Raw genomic sequence first — 22,969 nt, 5'->3', positions numbered from 1 at the left:
ATTTGAGGCAGTTGAGATTCAGCCTTTCCTATCTATGACAGTTCTCAGCAGTGAATAGAGGCAAGGGAAGTCTAACTGCTGAGAGACTGAAGCACATTGACATTCAACATTCTAACAGAGAAGCCAGTGGCATTCTTCAGGAGCACATAAAGGCAGTAGGACTCACCATTCCCCAGAGGGGCCAGGCCTTCCCACACATCCAGTTGGCATGTGTGCTCCTTGCTTGGACTCCCCTTCCTGTCTGCCTCTCCAGTTGGCAAATGCCCCCTTATTCTTCACAGATCTGCTTAGTCATCATCTTCTCCAGAGAAATTTCTCAGTCCACTCTAGGTGAGTTAGGGACTCAACTTTCAGCCTTGTCACTGCTACTTTCTGCCCACCATAAACATATTTTATGTTTCCTTTGTTACAGAATTTGCCAAAAAACCATAAAAAAAGAATGAAATCCTGTCATTTGCCGCAACATGGGCAAGCTAGGAGGACATTATGTTAAGTGAAATAAGCCTGGGACAGATGATGTCATTCATTTCTGTCATGATGTAAGTCATATGTGGAAGCTAAGACAGTTGATCTCATAGATGTAAACAATATAATTGTAGTTATCAGAGGATGGGAAGGGTAAGAGACAGTGGGGATAGAGAGAGGTTGGTAACAGATACAAAAGTACAGGTAGACAGGAGGAATAGATTCTAGTATTCTGTGGCTATAGAATGACTATAATTAATAGTAACTTTCTGTATATTTCAAAATAGCTAGAAGAGGATTTTGGATGTTCCCAACACAAAAGAATGATAACTGTTTGGAGTGAAGGATATGATAATACCTCTGATTTAATCAACATACATTATCTACATGTATTGAAATACCACACTGTAGCCCATAAAGGTGTATAATTACTATGTATCAAAATTTTGAAAAAGAAAAAGAAAAAGCCTGCTATGGTCTGCTCATCTGTCAGTTTCTTCCACTTGAGTGTGAGCTCCATGAGTGCAGGGGCTATGTCTTACTGACCTTGGCATCCTTTATACCTCATAATGGTATAAGAGGGGTTCAAAGCATTACTGTGGAATTACAGAGGAGGGAGAAAGAAATGAGAGGCAGAAGGGGAAAGGAGATGTCCTTATGGTGTAGCATCTAAAGGGATTGTGGGTGATCTGCTCTCAGGTTGGTGGGTTACTCCTGATGGTAATGATCTGGAAAAGAAAAAGCTTCAATGCAGGGGCGAGCATTGTGGCACAGCAGGTTAAGTCACTGCCTGCAATACCAGCATCCCATATGAGCACTGGTTCAAGTCCCAGCTATTCCACTTCCAATCCAGCTCCCTTCTAATGCATCTGTGAAAGCAGTAGAAGATGGCCCAAGTATTTGGAACCAGGCACATACACGGGAGACCCAGATGAATCTCCTGCCTTCTGACTTAAACCTGACCTACCTCTGGCGATTCTAGTCATTTGGGGAGTGAACTCGCAGATGAAAGATCTTTGTTTCTCTCTTTCTGTAACTCTGCCTCTCAAATAAATAAATTCTTTATTTAAAAAAATGACATTTTAGTGCATAAGTCTGTGTTCTCTCCAGACAATTTTGGGGCTGAAGATAGACAGATAACAAGTGTTCCATATTCATGTCTAGGGAAATTCCACATTCTTAGTGCAAGGCTGCTGAGAGAGAAAGGTTTTTTCTAGTAATCTCATTTCCTCAGTCCCTTTATCCCTGGACTGGGTCTGTGGGGAATGAGTGTGGTTTGTCTCTAGTTTGAAGAGAAGCAAGGTAACTACTTTACAACAGTGTCAATCTCTTGTTGCCTCCCTTATGGACAACAGGGACAGTCCACGGCACTTCAGGTAATGATGCTATATGTGTGTGTGTGTGTGTGTGCAAAGAAGATTTATGCACATATGATACCCTACACCACCAAATAAGAAAATCTGCAGTCTGCCAACTGGTGACAGTCATCTAGGAGGATATAGCGGGCATTGGCAACCAGGAGTTGAATTTGTTGTAAGTTTTCAGGAGGGAAAAGACCTTAAAATGCTTCTAGCTGACTGTTAAATATCTCCCTTCAATAGCAAGGAAGAGTATTATAAAAACAATAAAATATTACTTGGCTGTGGGTTATTGTTTATATGGGTATTATATATGAGAGTATAATGATGAACTCACATGCAATAAACCTTGCACAGTTTCAGTTTCATCTTGCTGAATCCATAGCTCTTTCCTATTCAAGTTATGGTATATTTTATTAACTAACTCTGAACACATGCCGAAAATCTTAAACAAAATACGGCTGTTTCAACCTCAGGTTCTAATTTACTACATAAGCTGATATCAACCTTCTCCTCTGTATAATGGAAATGGCTAACCTAGACAGGAGTGAAAAATCTTACACACAAGTCATTATTTCTTACTTCACACCTGTGACAGACATTGTAAAGCAATCACTGTATTATTTCCCAGTAATCCTGGTCCTACCTCAGTATCTTTTTCCATGCATTTGTTCATAGTAGTGCACAGAAACACAGGCCTGGCTAGATGATCGCTAACATCTCTTCCAGGTCTGACATTTGAGAGTCAAGCTTTACCCGTAAAGCTATCGCTACACTAAGGTTTGGAAGCAAGTGGTGAAGAGTGTACCTGTGTTTCCACACTAACAAGTTGAGGATCTGTTCTTGCAGTCTTAGCTCGCCTCAGTTCTTTGAGCTAAGGATGAGAAAAACAGAACAGGAGAGCAAATGGCTCTGGGGTTTGATGCCAGCATCTGAAAAGTTCTGAGTGGCTGCCGTGGTATTGCTGGGCATGTGACTGGAGCAGCCTGGGTTCAAATCCCTGCTCTGCTATGTTCCCTGGGGTGTACTCTGACAAGTCACTTCACCCATCTGAGCCCCAGTTTCCTCAAGTGTGAAATGCAGATCAAAGCACATCCCTCACAGACTTGTGTGAGGAGCAAATTCGATGGAATAAAGTACGAGCAAGTGCTCTGTGAGATGCACTTTGCCAGGCACACACGCAGGATTATTATTCTTGGTGCGCACCAATAGGAGAAAGACTAGGGTGTTCTGTTCCAGATGGACTCAATCTAAACCAGGGAACAAATGCTTTTTTTGGTAATTTCATCTTGTGGAAACGGGAGTCTCATGGGCCTATTTGTGTTTAATGAACCACATCCTGTATCATCTTTTTACATAGTTCTGAGGAGAAATAAGTTGGCTCTCTCCTCTGGCGTGCTGCAAGCTGGAGAGTCCAGCTCATATTTAGCCTCCTCCAGTCTCCTTACTCCCTCTAGGAAGAAATCCTACCCTAGAGCTACACTGATCCTACAAACAGCTGCACAGAAGCCAAAGTGCAAGGGGAGAGGAAAGGGATACTTAGCCAACTCCATGCTAGGACGGTAACGCAGACAAATGCAAGAAAGGCTGAGGTATTAGCCCATGTTACAGTTAAGGTGTAAAATGCTCAGAGTTGATTGCCCCTGGGGCCATGCAGGTAGGAATGGAGAAGTCAGGATTATTTGAGTTCACAGCCAGTGCTCTTGGATCTCAGATGGTTCTATACATCAGTTGGGAGCCAGAGAACCTTTTGAGACTGCAAGAAAGCTATGGAAACTTTCTTCCCAAATAAAACATAAATGCGGACAAACACCACTTTGCCTATTATACTGAGGCATGTATGATGCTCTTAGCCTCCTTCACTCATTCATTCATTCATTTCCACAGACATTAGTGAATGCTATCTACATGCATGCACTGGGTAGACATTATGCCACAATGTTTAGCCAAGTAGACCTGGTCCCTACCTTCACAGAGCTTAGAGTTTAGTGACTTTGATAGAAATAAACTAGTGAGTGTGAAACTACAAACTAAGATTGCATGTAGCAAAGGAACCTCATTCAATGAGAGAACGTAATAAACGCTCCTGACCTAGCCTGAGGCTTCTAGAAAGGTTTCCTAGGAAAGTGACATTTGAGTTGAGTGATCTGAAGTGATGTAGACAAAAAAGGACAAAAGCAGCAGAAGGACTACAACTTGTTGTAGGTCAAAGGTTATTATAACTGAAAGGCAGAGCATGGGTACACAGGAAGCTGAAGAGTAAGACCTGATCAGTCTGGAAATTCTCATCAGAACAGTGACAAGGTACCCAGGAGTTTTAATCCAAATGAACAGCATATTGGGGTCTCCATTTCAGAAACATCCTGTGATGCCCAGATATTTGGTCAAACATTATTCTGGGTGTGTCTATAAGGGTGACTTTAACATTTTTCTATGAGGATGAGATTAACATTTGATTTATAGACAAAGTGAATCAGATTACCGTCCCTAATGTGGGTGGGTTGATCCAATCAGATAAGAACCCAAGAGGACAAAAAGACTGAAGTGAAACCCTGGAATTCCTCCTACTTAACTGCCTACAGGTAGGACATTGGGCTTTCTGGCCTTTGGACTCTAATTGAAACACTGGCTTTTCTTCAGACAGGACCTTTTACCATGGTTCCCTGGTTCTCATGCCTTAAGACTAGAACTACACCATCAGTCCTCCTGGTCTCTGGCCTGATGATTCTAGATCCTGGAACTTCTCAGCCCCCATAATCATAAGCACTGATTCATTATAAGAATCCCATATGCGTGTCTACATACCCCACCTTCTATATATCCGTCCTGTTGTTTCTGTTTCTCTAGAGAACACTGACTCATCCACATCTTCAGGGCTACCGTGTGTCTGGATGGACTAGGGGCAGGAGTGGATGCAGAGAGAACAGGTAGGAGACCAACTCTGGGTTCCAGGTGAGCTGTAATGGTGACTTATGAAGGATTGGAAATGGGACAGGTGAAGGAGAGAGAGGTGTTGAAATAGGCTTCTGGCTCTGCCTCTAAACAGGTAATGGTGCTTTTCATTAGAACACTAGAAAAGTACTAGGTTGTGGGGGCTGCAGTTTGGGCAAGCAGGAGTTTGGGCATTATGAGAGCAAATGCCAGAGGAAGGCTTGGAGCTGTAGGAACAAAGTGGGAGTCATCAGTGTTGGAATAGTAACTGAGAATCCTCACACAGACAAGCCTGGGAAGAGGGGCTGCACGCTGGGCTCCCATGAAACCACGTTTACTGGTTTGGCAGGGGAGGATGAACATGCAGAGCAGACAGAGAAGCAACAAGCAGGAAGGGGGTTGGAAAACAAGGGAGATCTGGTACCATGGAAGCAAATACAGAAAGTGCCTCAAGCAGGGAACAGCCGCCTCTGTCAAATGCTACTGAAAGGTCAAGAGGGATAGGAATTGAAAACTGCCCCCAGGTTATTAATTTACTGAGGAAGTAAAGGAGCACCCCACAGGTCTCAGATCCTAGGAACAACTGCTTTCATGTCTTGTTGCTGCCTTTGAAGCACGTTCCCTCAGGGAAGTGAAAGCTCTGGAGAGTTCTCTCACTCACATCAGCCCCTTGGCCACACCTGTCCTCACATGAGGCAGTGACATCTGACTACATCTTTCCTTTCTCCTCCCACCCTCAACCCCTGGCTGCCTTTCAATGGCAAAAACTCCCTTAAAAAGTAATCCAGGAATGTTTCAGCTGACATTCAAAAGTATATTGTAATATACTTTTGTAGTATGTGGATACTTTTGGATAACTGCAATAGAGATAAAATACCTTTTGAAAGTGGTGAAAGTATTTATCTGTGGGGACATCCCTTTACCATGGATTCTCCCACTCTAAACCTAAGAGCAGAGCTAGCTCCACAGGAATCACAGGGAGGTTAATTACATATATTCTTTCACTTCTAAACTCTCTTTAAGTTTTGTCTATTATACTTTTCTGTCTTCTTTTCCTCCTCCCTTCCTCTCTGTAACCTTCCCATGGCCAAAATGAACAATTCCTTCACATACACACATCCTTCTCCTTCCATAGTCACTTTCTCCATGAAAAGGAAGGCAACTGAAAATTGGTAAACCTATCAGACTGGCAATGTCTGTATCCATCACTATTATCCCCAGGTAGAAAATGACAGGGGATGCCAAAAGTCAAGACCTCTGTTTGAAACCTGCCTCATCCAACTCCACAGCTCCCTCCCTCCACTGGCTCCACAACTGCTTTTGAATGGACCAAGGCCTTCCCCACACCAGGCCAACCTATCCTATTCTTTGTCTAGGGTCAACCAACAAACTAGCAGTTATATACCTCTTGCTCATACACATATGCTTGCTTATAGACACACACACACACACACACACAAACCTAGGAACACAGTAATCTGAGTGGCTGTGACAACCATGGGTAGAAGGAATGGGCTGGATGAAGAAATTAATAATTAGGTGCCCAAATGAGAGTTAGATGGGTCCATCCATTGATCTATTTCCTTAATTGTCATGATGACCCTGCGTTTTTCATATGGGGGAACTGACGTTAGAGGAAGAATCAGTTTTCCCAGGATCACAAAACTGATAAGGGATAGTTGGGATTTGAGCTGAGGTTCCATGTGACTACAAAACTTGTGCTTTATCTCCACATGCAGAAGACTGCATCCAAGGTAGCCAGATAAAGGGTGACTTTATAAAGAAAGCCCTAATCATAAAATAAGGCTCATGTATCAAAGTCATTGATAGGCAGGTCAAGTGACTATCAAGGAGTCCCTGTTAGGGGAAAGATGGGCTTTTAAAACACAAGACTGTTAAGTACAATTAATTTAGTACAAAAGTTACACAGTGATAAGCTATTCAGAACATCACCTGGTTTGGGGAAAGGTATAAGGGCAGGGGTAGTTAAAAGATCCTGATAGGTTGAACAGCTTCTGTTAGGCATGTCTGGGACATGGAGCTTCCAGGGATGATTTCAGCTATTCCAGGGGCCTCCTGTGGCCCATCTCCTGGGATTCAGCAATTTCTACCTTACTGACTTATCCAATGATGAAGTCCCCCTGAGACAGCTGGAAAGCCCAGAATGCCTACCTGGTGATAGAAAATGCCTGCATGGATCTCTTCAGTCATTCTTGGCTTGCCCAATACATCCTCTGAAATCAGTACAAGAAGGTAAGAGTATTATTCTAGCTTTTATTTTTGCCCTATCCCAGAGAAGAAAATTCACAGGATATGGAGCACCAAATCCATTTTCTGTATCTAGAACAGACACTGTTAACTAATCAGAGCTTGCTTTTCCTGTAATCCTAATGACCTCAATACAGTGATCTAGATAAGCCACAACTCAATTGATCAGAACTAGCATCTAGGCCATCATACAACAGAAATTCATGCCCTACTATGTGCCAGCCTCCTCACTCTTTCCAGTTGTCTATAACTTTTTTTTGAGTCTATAACAAAAGTGATAAAATGTTGGGAGGCTAAAGCATGCTGGTAATGAATAATGTAAGAACAGAGTCCATAGCTTCCCTACAAAGGTGTCCTAGCACCTGGCTGGAGGTGTATAGAGGGGGATGTGGGTGCATGTGGGAAATGTTCAAGAACCAATGAATGGTAAATGCATCCCTTTTAGCCCTTGTGGAGTGCACATTCAGGGGAATGAGAGTAAAACAAGGTCGGTGCCGCGGCTCAATAGGCTAATCCTCCACCTGCGGTGCTGGCAAAACAGGTTCTAGTCCCTGTCAGGGCGCCGGATTCTGTCCCGGTTGCCCCTCTTCCAGGCCAGCTCTCTGCTGTGGCCCGGGAGTGCAGTGGAGGATGGCCAAAGTGCTTGGGCGCTGCAACTCATGGGAGACCAGGAGAAGCACCTGGCTCCTGCCTTCGGATCAGTGTAGTGCGCCGGCCGCAGTGCGCTGGCCGTGGCAGCCATTGGAGGGTGAACCAACGGCAAAGGAAGACCTTTCTCTCTGTCTCTCTCTCTCTCTCACTGTCCATTCTGCCTGTCAAAAAACAAACAAACAAAAAAGAGAGTAAAACAAAACACTCATTCCATTTTCCTTGATTTTTTTTCAGTAATTTCCAGGGGCTGCCCCAGATCATATTAGTCTTCAGACCAAGCATTAGTTAATCTGAGAAAGCTGGGACATTTGATTTTAATACCTGGGGACACTGGATCCAAGGGAAAGGGAGCACTGGACTCAGTTTAGGATTCAAATACCATCTATTTCACTGTGTGATGTGGCAAGTCCTTTCTCTAAGATGCAGGTTTCTCTTCTTTAAATGAAGGCATGAGTATTACCATTGCCTTCTTTACTTCATGGGTTAGATGAAAGGACCAAAGGAAGGCCATGTGTGAACTTCAGAGGGCTGTACAAATGTCCAGGCTGTTAGCTGTGCTCTATTTGGTCCATTTCTCCTGACTTACAATATTCCCAGACTTAGCCCTTCCAGTCCAAGAGGAGTCATCGAAGCTTAGATTTCAAAGATGTCAAAGAATTGTGGAACCCTACCCCCGACATTTATAAGGACTATCTCCTTGTACTGACATGTGTAGCTCACGGGGAGAAGTGAGGGTTGAGGCCACACATTAGCAAGCGCCAGGGTCAGGGCTGGCATCTTAGCTGATGCACACAGTATTTGTTTTATTTCAAGCTACTGTTATTTTCAGGTTCTTACTATGTGCCAAGCATTTCACCTGCATTATCTCATTTCATTCCTTTAAAAGTCATGCAAGGAATTACTACTCTCCACTTAACACTGTGAGGAAACCAGGACTTAGAAACTACTTGGCCTGGGGTTACCTGACAGGAATGTAGGAAGAGGAGTTAGAATATGAAATCCCACTTTTCCCTGGAAACACTGTTCTTTCTCTCCTCTTCCCACAAGCTCTGCCTCCAGAGTTGTGAGTTTCCAAGCCCAGATTCACCCTGGTCTGGCTCCCAGTGTTCAGCAGATTTAAATGATACATACCTGATGGCTGGGCAGAGGAGGGACGCCAACTATCTCTGATTCCAAAGGGTCTTTCAAGTCTACCTAAGGCCCATTCCTAGCTTCCCATCTTCCCACTCTCTAACATCACTCCCAAAATTAAAAAGTTAAACTACAGTGTTTAACATACCACCTAGGAAATCATAGCAGGTGGAGATGGAGAGGAGGCTGCATAGAATGGTTAAGTTGGCCTCATTATATTTTCAAATTCTTCTTAGGAGCAATAATGGGTGATGGAAGGACAGAAAGTACCTCTGCAGGCTGGAAGCCAAGAGAGAAGTGACAACACCAAGTTCACCAAGCAATCTTGTAGCCAAGCCAGGGAGCTCCCAAGTGCTGTGTTAGCATTGTTTCTGCCCTCTTTCCCACCTTACTTGTAACAAATTCCATTACAATAAGGAAGGGGATTTTCAGGAATGAGAAAAACCAAGGCCTAGAGGCAGTAAAGGGTGTAGAAGGAATGGGACTTAGCATCAGAGTAGAGTCCTGGGCCCCAAATGTGGCATGAAGCAAATTAGTTCAGTGGCCACCAGTGAGCGAAGGTTTTTATAAACATAACCTAATTGTATTACTTCAAAGTCCTGAAGCTTATTGCCCTGCTTAATGATGTGTCACATTATTTATAGGGTAGTACAATGAGACTTCTATTGATTTAATGCACTTCCTTAAAGACTGTCATTGTCACAGCCATAAAACGAAGCCATTCCCAGACAACTCAATTATGTCCCCTGTGCCTATAAAGCATCCCAGTGCCCCCACACAGTTGCACAGCAGAAGTAGGAAGGGATGTGTGCATGGCTGGGGAAGTACAGCCGCCAGGAAACAAAAGGAAGGATTCTGAGAATGGCAAAATCAGGCAAACATGGGCTTCATCCAGTTGGGAATGTGTGGCAGCCAAGAAACAGTGAACAGAGTATGGAATACTCTCCCCAGCAAACACTGTCTTGGCCCTGCCAAGTGGAGCTGTGAGACTTTGAGCAAGTGTCCTCCTCCCCTCTAGCCTTAGCTTTTCCAACCATACCACTGAAGTGCTGAGCTCAAGGAGACCTTAAGGTCACTTCTGTCTCCCATATTCTGTGGTTTCATGACTTACGGCTGATTTAGTTCTTGGGTGGCTGAGCCATATGAAGATACAAGTAAGTTTTCAGAGTTGTTCTCCCTTTCCATCAACAGACATTTGCCGTTAACTGATCATAGTCTTAGTAAGTATACCAACAAGCACTTCAGTGCCATTGAAAGACAAAGAGTATGGATTTTTGCATCCAGCCAGCCAGCACTGGTTCCAATGCTTCCTTGCTATTTATTAGCTTTGTGTCTATGGGCACTTGACTTGATACATCTGAGATGCATTTTCTCACATGTGAAATAGGGGTATGACTACTTTGACTTACTAAATACATGTATGCATGTGTGTAATGTGAGTATTTCTCAAAATTATACTACACAAGCTGTTTCCCTTTAATGTGGGAAGTAGACAAGAATAGCTACTTAAGTACCTGTTTAACAGGAAAACCGAGGTAGGAAGGCAATGACTTTCCCAAGGTGAATGGCAGAGACTGGTTCCCTGTGTCTGGTCTGGGGAATTCCAGTTCTGATAATAGTGAGAACAGAGAGAGGCAACATCTGTTACCTTCCATGGGACAGACTGGAAACAGTCCCCTTGGATATGAGGTGATCACTCTCTGATTAGCTGGAGCTCTTCTTGAGTGTTCTCAAGAAGCCTGTGGAGAAGGAGATGTCCAAGAAAATACCACTCCCTGCCCACATCTCTAAACAGGAAGTTGTTTAAGAAGAGAGAGCGTTAAACCAAGAGCCTACAATCTGCAATAAAAGGTAAGAGATCTGGAGTCCAAACACGAAACTTGGGGCCTCATAAATACCTTTACTGAAAGAATCCTGGGAAGTCATCATATGATCTCCTAACTCTGCCCATGGTAGAGTAAAGCCAGACAGGGCCAGGAACTTGCTTAAGGCTACACAGCTAATCTGTAGCCAGGATTTAGATCCAGGGCAGCACAGCTGTTTCTAAAGCTGCTTTCCTTCTACAACACACCTGGCCGCCAACTCTAATAAGCACTCTGGGCTTACCTTTCTGATACTGGAGCCACAACTGCTGCTGCACCTTTTTGCTGGGGAAGTGGATGATGCAGGTGAGCTCTGAGCCGTAGAGGGCCTCTGCGATGTAGTGGGAGCCGTAGTGCTGGATGAAGGACAGCAGCTCCTCCCGACTACTCTCCTTGGTCAGGATCTTGAGGACGTTGGTGAAGCCTGGACAGGGAGCAGCATGTGGAGATGGTCAGACTTGGGAGGCTGGTGGCTGGCACTCTTTCCAGCCTGGATCCAGTGCTTAACTTCTTGCCACAGAGGCAGCCTAAAGGCTGTACAAGTCCAAACATGAATATCATTGCCTGACTTATATAGCAATGAAGTGCTCTCTCTGATGAGACAGTATGACCAACAGAGACTCTACAAGGTTCCTCAACTTGGGAACCCTGATGGAATGAGAGTCATAGTCAAGAAGTCATCATTGATTTCTACTCACTGAATAACTAACATGTAGTATGCAGACTCACAGATGTTTCACCCTCTTCATTGAATTTAATCTTAGCTACAACACTAACCCCATTGTGTATATGAGCAAGTCAAAGCTGAGAGCCTCAAGTGACTTGCCATGGCCCTCTAGCTAGAGGAGCTGGATTCAAACCTACAGCTGCTCTTCCTCCAAAGTGTACACACTTGCCACTGCACCAAATAAACCAGGGTTTCAGCTGCCATGGTTGCAGTCCTGGGGCTGTAATTGCCTAGACTCAATGTATACTCTTAGATCCATGGATCTGAGCCCTAGTCCAGCTTCCTGGAACATTGTTTCCCTTTCTATCTCTGTGGTTCCCTCCCTAGATTGCCACAGAGCTTTCTGGTTGCATTGTTTCTATCAGACCTCTGCTAAATTCTCAGCACCTAGCATCAGGCCTGCACAGAACTCAACTACAACTGCTCCTCTCCTTTGTCCTTCCACAAACAGGCAATGAAAACCTATTCTTCTAGGGGCATCATGATCTTTCTGAGCCTCCTTCTTCTACTGGATAAAGCCCAACAACCTTCTCTGGGCACTCACAGCCTCCAAGGTCATCTCCCATGAGCTATCCATACCAGGCTTTAGCTCCAGTGAAATCAGTTTTCTAATCTGTCCTGAATGTGACCTGGGATTTCTACCGCTCTTTCTCCATTACATCCCCAATGCTACCAGCCTTACCCTTTATAACTCATGCTCTACACACTCAAAACAGTCTCTTCTCTTCCTTGTGAGGTCACACCCTAGGATGTCACTCCTCCTCTGTGAAGCCAGTCACAACATCCTGGCCAAGAGCACCCACTCTGCACTTTCAACAGACATAGTTTGAGGCAGAAGTCTTCCCTCATTTGTCTTTGAGGCTCACACGCACTCTCCCCACACCAGCACCCCAAACATGTACATGGCACCATTCCTGAGAAACAGCAAATAAATCAACCACAATTATTATAAGAACAACCTTTTCTGCAGCACATCAAAGAGCAAGTGCCTCTCTAACATTAAAAGTGAGCTCCAATTTGCCAACATTTCATTTACAAGGGGATTTCCAGGCACATCATTATTGATTAATTAAAGCAGATACACCTTTGTAGTTCTAATAGGAACATCACAGTTACATTCACAAATACAGTGTGAGCGGGTGGTAGGCAAAACACTGCTTCTGTTAAGTAATAAATAACAGTACCGTGGAGATGCCCTATGGATCTTTCCCTAAGCAGACAAAACTGCAGTCTGATCCCCGCTATGCCACTGTCTAGTTTTGTGACCTTGAACAAGTTACTTAATCTCTCTGACCCTCAGTTTCTTAGTTGGAAGAACAATTGGACAAATATTATCTTCCTCTCAGGACTGTGGCAAGGCACAGTATATGAATTATTACAAATAGTCTGGCAGATGTCAGCAATAATTACTACTGGTATAGCCCGGAGGGTGAACTCTTCTAATTCCCAGCCTAAAAGAGCTCCATTTTGCTGATGAGCAAAGGGATACTGAAAAAAAGATAAAAGAACTCAGGAAGAATTAGGATCCACTGACACACTAAACTGGTGACAGTGTTATGAGTAAGATCTAGGGTAGAAAACCTTAGGCCAGGGGCCAGCCAGCATGTGGCACAGCTGGTTAAGCCACCGTCTACACACCAGCATCCTATATAACCACTGATTCAAGTCTTAGAAGCTCCACTTCTGATCCAGCTGCCTGATAGTGCCCCTGAGAAACAGCAAAAGATGGCCCAAGTGTTTGGGCCCCTGCTACTCACATGGGAGACCTGGATGGAGTTCCAGGTTCTTGGCTTTGGCCTGGCCCAGCCTTGGCCATTATAGCCATTTGGGAAGTGAACCAGAGGATGTGACATCTCTCTCTCTCTCTCTGTTACCCTGCCTTCCAAGTAAGTCTTTAAAAAAGTAAAAAAAAAAAAAAAAAAAAATCAAACAAAAACCCCTAAGCCAACCGATGTCTTTCCAGAGTCCTTCATTCATTCTTTATTTTTCAGTTTTCATTTAGTTTTTATTCTTTCATCAAACATGTGCACCCACAATGGCCTGTTTCTCTTTGGTAGTTTCTGGTGATACGTGAATAAGTAAGATTCAAGTCCTGCCTGCAGTTCTCAGATTAGTGGGAGAGACAGGCAAGAGTCTGATGTGAATCTTAGTGCTTTGATATAAGTATTCAAGCATGAAATTCCTTCAGTTGTCTGGAGAGGAGTGGACAATGGAGAGGCATCACAGACTAATTTAGTCAAATTTTCCTCTGGAAAGGAGATATAAGCAGAAGGGCTAGCCTGGGCAAAGTCACTGAGTTACAAAAGAACAGGTACCATTTCGAGAACTACAAATTACCTCATCTGGGGCTGGTGCTATGGCACAGCAGGTTAACACCCTGGCCTGAAGTGCCAGCATCCCATATGGGTGCCAGTTCTAGTACTGGCTGCTCCTCTTCCGATCCAGCTTTCTGCTATGGCCTGGGAAAGTAGTGAAAGATGGCCCAAGTCCTTGGGCTCCTGAGCCCCCGTGGGAGACCTGAAAGAAGCGTGTCTAGCTCCTGACTTCGGACCGGTGCTGTTGCGGCCATCTGGGGAGTGAACCAGTAGATGGAAGACCTCTCTCTCTTTATTTCTACCTCTCTCTCTGTAATTCTTTCAAACAAATAAAATAAATCTTAAAAAAAATTATCCTCATCTGCTGAAGCTTCAGATGCGTGTAGGTAAAAGGTGGATGATGCATGTATGTGTAAGGGGGTAGGGGTTGTATGTTACTGTTGTATAGAGATAGGTAGGAAAATAAATTAGGACAGAACAGAGATATTAGTGTCTGAGGAGAATTTGTATTGAACAAGTCTGAAATACTTCTAGAACATAAATGGTACATAGATTATTGTTTATCCCCCTTTTATTCATTCTTCCATACCCAGCACAGATATCCCCTCCCCCTAAAGCCAACTCCCCCCAAATGGATAGGTCCCTCTTCTGTGCCCAGCTGCCCCACGATTGCACTGACCACACCACAGTGTATCAATATCACTGTCTGGCAGCGACCTACCCACCCTCTTTGGGGGATCCATTATGTGGGGAGGGTGCAAGCCTCATTGCCACAGGGCCTGGCACACCTTCGTCCTTGGGAATGAATGTGGAATGACTTCAAATCCCGCAGCATCCCAGTGGTCCTCACCTGCTGAAAGGGTGATGGTGCTGAGCTTCACACGGTAGAGGTTACTCCGGACACGCCACTGCTGCACCATGGGGTAACCCATGGCCTCGTCATACCTGATATCTCCTGGTGGAAGGAATAAGAAGATCATGTGAGCCCAGAATTTAGTTTCTGCATACAACAATGCCCAGTCCACAGTTCTTTTGTCTGGGCAATGCATGGAAGGGAGCAGAGGCTCAGCTTTAGGGCTGAAAACTTTCCCTGACTTCTACCTCCAGGCCTCTGATCTCAGATTCAACTTTACTTTTTCTCTCTGCTCTACAGCATACAAAGCTCCTTTACCCTACAAGCAAGGCTAACCTCAGGTCTCATTTATGTCCCACTTAACCACATTGCAACTTGCTATGGAACACTAGACAGCTCAGTGCCTTATTTTCCCCATCTGTCACTGTTGCTACCTCTGCTGACCTTACTTCACAGGCATGTTGTGAATCTCAAATAAAGTAATAGAAGTGAAAGCCCTTTGGTAACCTAGAAATGTTCTACCTATACCCAGTGGTCAGCAAATTACAGCCCATATAATCCACTGCTGCTTATGTACTGCACAGCAGAGCTGAGCAGTTGTGTCAGATACCATGTTCACGCCTGAACACTTTCACTATCTTCCCTTTTATGTTTGCTTACCCTTGTGTGGGCTGCTATTTCTTAATGCAGAAAGATGGATGTTTCTAAATATTATGTAAAATATAATTGAGGGGCAGGCATTGTGCTGTAGTGAGTAAAGATGCTGCCTGCAATGCTGGTATCCCTGTGGGTGCTGTTTCGATCCAGGCACCATTTATGATCCAGCTTCCTGCTAATGGCCTGGGAAAAACAGCAGAAGATGACCCAAGTACTTGGGCCCTTGCCACCCATGTGGGGGACCAGAAAAAGCTCCTGGTTCCAATTTTGGCTTGGCCCTGCATCAGCTATTGTAGCCATCTGGGGAATAAACCAATGAAATCTCTCTCTCTCTCTCCCCCTCCCTCCTTCCCTCCCTCCATCATTCCCTCCCTCTCTGTAACTCTGACATTAAATAAATCTCCAAAAAAAGAAAATTGTTAAAAATATAATTGACATACATAAAAGTCTCCAATTTCAAGCAAGTTGAGAAACACTGCTTAAACAACATCAAATTTTATAATTTCTCAGCACTTTGAATAAATTAAAGTGCCTTTTAAAACTGCATGAAGGTAGTGTGCAAACTTCTAGGAACATGGAGCCCATTTTTACATAGAGGGTACCTTGTAACTTATGTTCTATAGGATGCTTTTTGGGGAATACAGATACAGTACAAATGAAAAATAAAGAAAATCACAAGAAAGTCTTAGTAACTGGGTAATTGGTGAGTCAGCAACTTTTGTCTGCATTTATATTTATCTCCATATTCTTTCATTGTTTTAAAGATTTATTTATTTATTTGAAAGGCAGAGTTACACAGAGAGAGAAGGAGAGGCAGAGAGAGAGAAAGAGGTCTTCCATCCTCTGGTTCACTATTCAATTGACTGCACTGGCCAGAGCTGTGCCAATCCAAATCCGGGAGCCAGGAGCTTCTTCCAGGTCTCCCATGGGGGCTCCGGGGCCCAAGGACTTGGGTCATCTTTTATTGCTTTCCCAGGCCATAGCAGAGAGCTGGATCGGAAGTGGAGCAGCCAGGACTTGAACCAATGCCCATCTGGATGCCGGCACTGCAGGTGGCAGCTTTACCCTTTATGCCACAGCACCAGCCCCATCATCTCCATTTTCTAAATGTTCTGCCCTAAGCTTTGTAAACTCTCTTTTTATAATCAAGGAAAAATACACAAGAAATGCCTGTCACATCAGCAATTACTATCATCGTTATTATGCATCCATGACTATCTTGTGCCTCCACAAATAACAGGAAAATCTGCTACCCTTTTCTGTCATCCCCTGGTGAGGAGGCACTTAAAGAGATATTTGATACCACGATTAAAATGAGAATCTCATTGAACAAATGACTTCTTCCTGGACATTACTGCAGTATTAAAGTTGTCCATTACTATCAACATTTTTTTCCTCTTAGTCTTTTCAGGAATAATATAATTTTTAGAGGCTTTCATTTAAAAGTAAAATATTCATGATCTCCAAAGATAAGTGTAGGAGAACAAGGCTGTTTGGTTATAAACATGTTCTCTCTGTTTCTCTGCTCTGCCCCTCTCGTCTTTCCCTTTCAGAGGCTGGGAGCAAAGGGCAGCAGGCGGAGAGAGGAAGGAGGAGGCTGTGTTTCTGACAAAGGGCAAAATAAGAAACAGTGGATCGGGGACTCAGATATCAGGGCCTAGGCAGCCTCTACCCCTTCTATTACTGCGTGCACTGCTGAAAGTGGGATTGGTGGGGGCATCGGCAACCAGGGCCTCTCTCCAACAGAGGGAAACAGAACGTTTTGACCAGCTGATGAGGCATCTCAAACTTGGTGGCATGATGTCCTAAACCAAAAATACTTCTGTTTGCCAAATAATTTATAAAATCATCTTCCCTGCTCGTTGCCCCATCCTTGGGACTCCAGCCATCAAAGGACATCACTCTATCATTCACTTTACCCCATCGCTGGTCCCTCCTGGGTTCAAGTCTGCAATATAAGCACATCTTCAATGGAATGTGAGCTTGTGGAGATCAAGACCATGATCTCTTTATTCTCATTTCTTCCAAAGAGACTGGAATAGGACCTGGCACAGGGTAGCCTCTCAATAGAAATCTATCAACTAACTGACCGACTGACACACTCACTTTCATTCTGGTCCTCACTCTAGTACTGAGCTACATCTTACCCATTCCCGGTCCTTACTTGAGCCCTGACTACCATCTGTCCCTGCTCTATCCCAGTTCCCCATCTGGGGATTAGGGATGGAATCAAGCTCTGGGATTTAGGGGAAGAATTTGTCCTGGTAACTGAATTGAAAAAGGGGCCGGCTCTGTGGCATAGCTGGTAAAGCTGCCACCTGCAGTGCCGGCATCCCATTTGGGCACTGGTTCGAGTCCCAGCTGCTCCACTTCTGATCCAGCTCCCTGCTATGGCCTGGGAAAGCAGTGGAGGATGGCTCAAGGCCTTGGGCTCCTGCACCCATGTTGGGAGACCTAGAGGAAGCTCCTGGCTCCTGGCTTCGGATCCACGCAGCTCTGGCCCTTGCTGCCAATTTGGGAGTGAACCAGTGGATGGAAGGCCTCTCTCTACCTGCCTCTCCTTCTCTCTCTGTGTAACTCTGACTTTCAAATGAATAAATAAATATTTAAAAAAATGTAATGTTGCTTTGTTTGGAAATCTTCAAAGACCTCTGAGTCAAAGTAAATAATCATAGTAATTTGTACCACTATCAGAGATTCATAATGCACCAAGAATTTACATACAGGGCTTCCATTCTTAAAAAATAATTATCCTATGCTGAACCATAGAGAGGGAAAACAGGCTCAGAGAGGGAATGGCCCATGGACATCCAAGGACCTTCAACAGGTCCACAGCTATTTCCATTAGAGCCCTGTGATCCTCCCAGCATCACAGCATTGTCTGCTCTCCCAGGTGGTGACCTCCCCTCTGCTGAGGGTGTCCAAAGAGGGAAAAGCACTCAGCAGGGATATTGCAGACATGGTTTCCCACCAGTAAGTAGGATCAGACAAGATGCCTCTTTCAATCTGTGTCAGGTTTGCAATGCTATGAACTCATGAAAAACAAAATTTGAAGAAGGCATAGTAGTGTTCAGACACATTTTATAAAGCATTTTTGGGGCCTCTCTTTGAAGTAGGACAGGCCAGGGGGAAAATGTAAGACAATGGATGTGACATCAGCTTTCCAATCAGGAACAACCTAGGCTTGAATTCTGATTTAACTCCAGACAAACCACATGGCCCTGGATGAGTCACATGACCTCTTTTACCAGTTTGAAAGGGGACCACAGAGGCAGGCCTTTAGCCTAATAGTTAAGATGCTTGTGTTCCACATTGGAGTACCTGAATTCATGTCTTGCCTTTGCTCCCAATTCCAGCTCTCTGCTAATGTGTACTCTGGGTGGTAGCAGGTGATGACTAAAATAATTGAGTTCCTACCACCACCCAGGTGAAGGACCTTGATCGAGCTCTCAGCTTTATCCCCAACTCAGCCCTGGACATTGTGTACAACTAGGGAGTCAACCAGCATATAGGAGCCCTCCTTCTCTCTGTTTCACTGCCTCTCAAATTAATAAGGGAACACTATATGACTACATGGATACATGTCACATGGGTTAACACCTGGTTGTGCAGGTTAAGTTACATGGGTTAATGCATGCAAAGAGACCTTCTACCCATGTGGAGTCTCTCCCTTGTTTATGTACTTTACAGGAAAGCCTTACAGAGGTTGATGATTTGCCCTAGATTTCCCAAAGCTTGCAAATGATTGGGGTTGGAGTGGCATTTAAACCAGTCTATCACATCACAAGGTCTTGCCCTGGACAATTCTCCTCTCATTTAGAGAGCCCCATCATCCATGGAGGTGACCATTCTCTCCGGTCAGTGGATGAGACTCCCAACTACTGTAGCACAAAGCCAGAGTCAGTGCTCTTACATCTTAGAAAAGTTGCCAAAAAAGGAGTGAGTGAGGAACTAGGAGAAGACAGGAAGAAGCAGCAGGGCATCCTGGAGTAGGAAAAAAATATGCAGTCTCAGGATAGTCTGCAAAAGATGGCCTTCCACAGGGAGTGATATGGATTTAGGAGAGGGAAATTGCAAATTGCAGTGGAAAGGGCAGAAGACTTGGTGTCATTGCCCCTAGGTTCTAGTCTTGGTGGATATGTGGTATGGTCTTGGCCTGATCCCTTCATGTCTCTGAGTCTAGACTCCATATCTATAAAATGGGAAAATCAAGACCCACCTGATGAATGGTTCAGTGCCCACACACACAAAAAAGCTGTGTAAATCAAGTGCTTCCAGTGGGATTATTCTGGTTGGACACTGTTTTAGAAAGATTTTTAGGGGCTGGAACTGTGGCTCAATAGGTTAATCCTCTGCCTGTGGTGCTGGCATCCCATATGGGCGCCAGTTCTAGCCCCGGCTGCTCCTCTTCTGATCCAGCACTTTGCTATGGCCTGGGAAAGCAGTAGAAGATGGCCCAAGTGCTTGGGCCCCTGCACCCACATGGAAGAAGCTCCTGGTTTTGGATTGGTGCAGCTCTAGCCATTGCAGCCATTTGGGGAATGAACCAGCGGATGGAAGACCTCCTCTCTCTCTTTCTCACTGTCAGTAACTCTACCTTTCAAGTAAATAAAATCTTTGAAAAAAGATTTTTAAATGAACCAAGAAAACAAAACTCAGAAAGTTTGTTGTGTCTCAGGCACAGAGATAACGGTTGCTCCTGTTCTCAGAAAGGTATCTCTTTTCAAAGATGGTCCCAGCTCGGAGTCCGGAGTCTCAGGGATGTCCCTCTTTCTTGCACAACCCAGAGCAGAAGCCTAGGAAATGGAATATGTCTTTCCTTCTATTCCCTCTGCTTTAGATTAAGATGTACCTGGAGACCAGGCATGTGGTCATGAAGGTGGGGAGGGTCCAGCACATGTGTCTTACCAGTAAGCAGCTGGAGGTCTGGGAGGGGCTCAGAGAGGACCCCCCGGCACTGCTCCTCCACCGGCAGAGGGATCACCAACAGCCCATCAGCCAGCTGGGGAAAGTCCTTGATGAAGTTGTTCTCCCTGTGGGGAAGAGCAGAGAGACTGCCAGATGGAGGAACTGAGGCTGCTGGGGGCCGCAGGGCCAGGAGGCAGGAGGCTGGTAGTCAGGATACAGACTTGCAGGTGCTTTGTTGTGATACCTCTGCTCCTTGAATCCCAGCTCCAAGAACATGGAGCTAATGACAGGCTCTGGAACCAGGCGGGCTGGGGTTCAGATGCCCCCTCCACTTACAGGCTGTACAATCTTGAGTAAACTATGGTTTCTCTGGGAACCTCCATTTTCTTGTCCCTAAACTGAGAGCTAGATCTCATGGCTATTACAAACCATTAATGGGATAAAGCCGCCGATTGTTAGACACTCTCCGATGCTCTATAAACTGTAGTTTTGGCTGAGAAATGCCTCCTTGCATAAGCTGTGACGGTGGTGAGCCAGGATATGAGGCCATGGAGCATAGCATAGGGTGTTTAAAGAATTAGGGGACGAGGCCAGGTTGAAGAAAGGCAGGCTTGGGAAATGGATGCTTGGTTGTTCAAGTCGAGGGTGTTCCATGAGGCTAAATCTTATGCTCAATCTCTCCCTTTTGCAGGTGAGGAAGCTGGAGAGAGAGAGTGACTTGTGCAATGGCAATCAGTGGGTTAGACTTCACCCTACACCTCTCGACTCCCAGGCTAGTTCTTTCACTCCTTGCGCTAACTTCTGTAGGTTCTATCCCTTCTCAGAGGGCAGAAGACAGAGAGCCCCGGGTTGACTCAGAGGACTGACCTCTGAACACAGGTAGTTTTAAAAGCATGATGGGGACAGTACAGCACAGGGAAGTAGGTTTCATCCTCTGGACAACAGACACAGCTAGGAACAGAACACCCATCCAAGCAGGGAGGGCCACTCCCTTCCTGGGAGCGCAGAAGCAGAGAATTTGATAGTCAGTTGGTGTGACCAGTATCAAGGGCATTTCTGCATGAAATGTGACTTTTGAGGTCACTTCACATTCGGGGATCCCTAGAGTTAGAGACATTAATTACAATCTGGAGAGGAGGAGGATAGGGGAGGGGGCTCGGGAGAAAAGAACAGAGGGAGGGAGCTGTTTATCACTTCAGTTGGCCACCTGGAGTGGGCAACCTTGAAATGAAAATCAGAAAGACAAAAAGAGAAGCACATGATGCCCAACAATGCCTTTGAAGCCTCATCTCAGGCAGCTCAAAAGCAGCTCTGGTCACTTTCCTGTTTGTACTCCTGTGCCCCACCCCAGGCACCTTTGAAGCTCATCCTCCAGTCATTCATTTAGTGAAGAGGAGGTGCCATTATCACCTTCACCAGCATCATCATCATGGTCGCTGTCATCACTGTTACTGTAACAGTGAACAGAACTCCTTGTAATTTGTTAAGATCTAGCTAAGCACTTGACATACATTTTTCTCACTTAAACTTCATAACAAACCAGCAAGCTACTACTACAACTAGTATATTTAAAGTACAGATGAGTAACAAATAGATTTAAAGTTAATAGGTAAAGTTGGAATTTGATCCTAGGTCTTCCTGATCCTGGAACTGTGTATAAAAGAGAATGTCTAGGGGCTGGCACCTTGGTGCTGTAAGTTAATCCTCCACCTGCAGTGCCAGCATCCCATACGGGTGCCGGTTCTAATCCCAGCTGCTCCTCTTCTGATCCAGTTCTCTGCTGTGGCCTGAGAAAACAGTAGAAGATGGCCCAAGTCCTTGGACCCCTGCACCCACATGGGAGACCCCGAGGAAGCACCTGGCTCCTGGCTTCGGATCTGCGCAGCTCCAGCCAATGTGGCCATTTAGGGAGTGAACCAGAAGATGGAAGACCTTTCTCTCTGTCTCTAACTCTACCTATCAAATAAATAAATAAAATCTTATTAAAAAAAAGTCTAGGTCCACACATGCAATGGAAGCCTGCTGTTTGGTGTGGGAGTGCCTTGTCTGTGGAGTCATAATTGTGTGTCTGTACGCATGTGATCACAAATTCCACCTGCATTATGGCTGCTCTTGGGTTTGTCTGCAAACCCAAGAGCACAGACTTTGAATAGAAAAGATAAGGGCAGGTTCAGCCTAGCAGTTAAGATACCACTTTAAACACCTGCGTCCTGTACTGAAGTGCATTGGTTTGACTCTTGGCTTCACTGTTGATTCTACCATCCTGTTAATGCTCTGATGGCTCAAGTAGTTGGGTGCCTGCCACTCTATGTGGGAGACTCTGGCTGAATTCCTAGCTCCCAGCTTTGGTCCAGCCTAGCCTTGGGTGTTGCAGATTTGGTGAGTGAACAGTGAATGGGAACTCTGTTTCTCAAATAAATTTAATTATTTTTAAAATAAAGAAACTATAGACTTCCAGGTGATAGAAGGATCCCACACAGCATGTAACACTAGCCAGAGTTTAAGGGACTGTGGCTTGTGGCAACACAGATCTTCTCTGAGAAGTATAGCAGGATGGATGGGTGTCCCCTGTCCTGGTCATGAGCTAGTACACACTGAGCATATGCCCAGGGTGGAGTCCTGTACTGGGTGCCTCTGAAACAGAGAGACTCCTCCCTTGGCTTCTAGATCTTCCCAACCTAGTAGGGGAGACATAGTTTGGCCAAGCAGAAAGTGAGTGGGGCCTGCTACAGGGAATTCTGAGTGGGCTCAATGTTTCTGAGTAGGAGAGGCCAAAGATGAAAAGGTAGTGATGCTCTGAAGACGAATCTCCAGTTCTGCCCACACCATATCCTAGCTGGGTA

The 22,969-nt window shown here is 44.9% G+C and overlaps 2 protein-coding genes across 7 annotated transcripts in view; one reads left to right on the top strand and one right to left on the bottom strand.

The window, feature by feature from the left end:
• The window catches only part of TRIM32 (tripartite motif containing 32), a 51,613-nt gene extending 29,537 nt beyond the window's left edge, over positions 1-22,076 (top strand). The window contains exons 2-3 of one of the 2 annotated variants that reach the window (XR_009867594.1): positions 4,671-4,750; positions 21,900-22,076. The gene's annotated coding sequence lies outside the window, so the exon portion shown is untranslated. Of the gene's footprint in view, positions 1-4,670; positions 4,751-20,817; positions 20,899-21,899 lie in introns of those variants that run through there. The other variant, XR_009867595.1, reaches the window with a different exon arrangement.
• Positions 1-22,969, bottom strand: part of ASTN2 (astrotactin 2) — a 1,014,855-nt gene that overhangs the window by 265,102 nt on the left and 726,784 nt on the right. For all 5 annotated transcript variants that reach the window (XM_062207681.1, XM_062207682.1, XM_062207683.1 and 2 more), the window contains 3 exons: positions 20,127-20,251; positions 14,559-14,663; positions 10,911-11,090 (listed from right to left, as the gene is read on the bottom strand). In XM_062207681.1, the coding sequence (XP_062063665.1) occupies positions 10,911-11,090; positions 14,559-14,663; positions 20,127-20,251 (410 nt within the window). The remainder of the gene's footprint in view (positions 1-10,910; positions 11,091-14,558; positions 14,664-20,126; positions 20,252-22,969) is intronic.

This window comes from Lepus europaeus, chromosome 12 (assembly GCF_033115175.1).
Source record: "Lepus europaeus isolate LE1 chromosome 12, mLepTim1.pri, whole genome shotgun sequence".
In the NCBI taxonomy this organism is placed as follows: Eukaryota; Metazoa; Chordata; class Mammalia; order Lagomorpha; family Leporidae; genus Lepus; species Lepus europaeus.
Note: the sequence above shows the minus strand (reverse complement) of the source record. Positions and strands in the feature narration are given on the sequence as shown.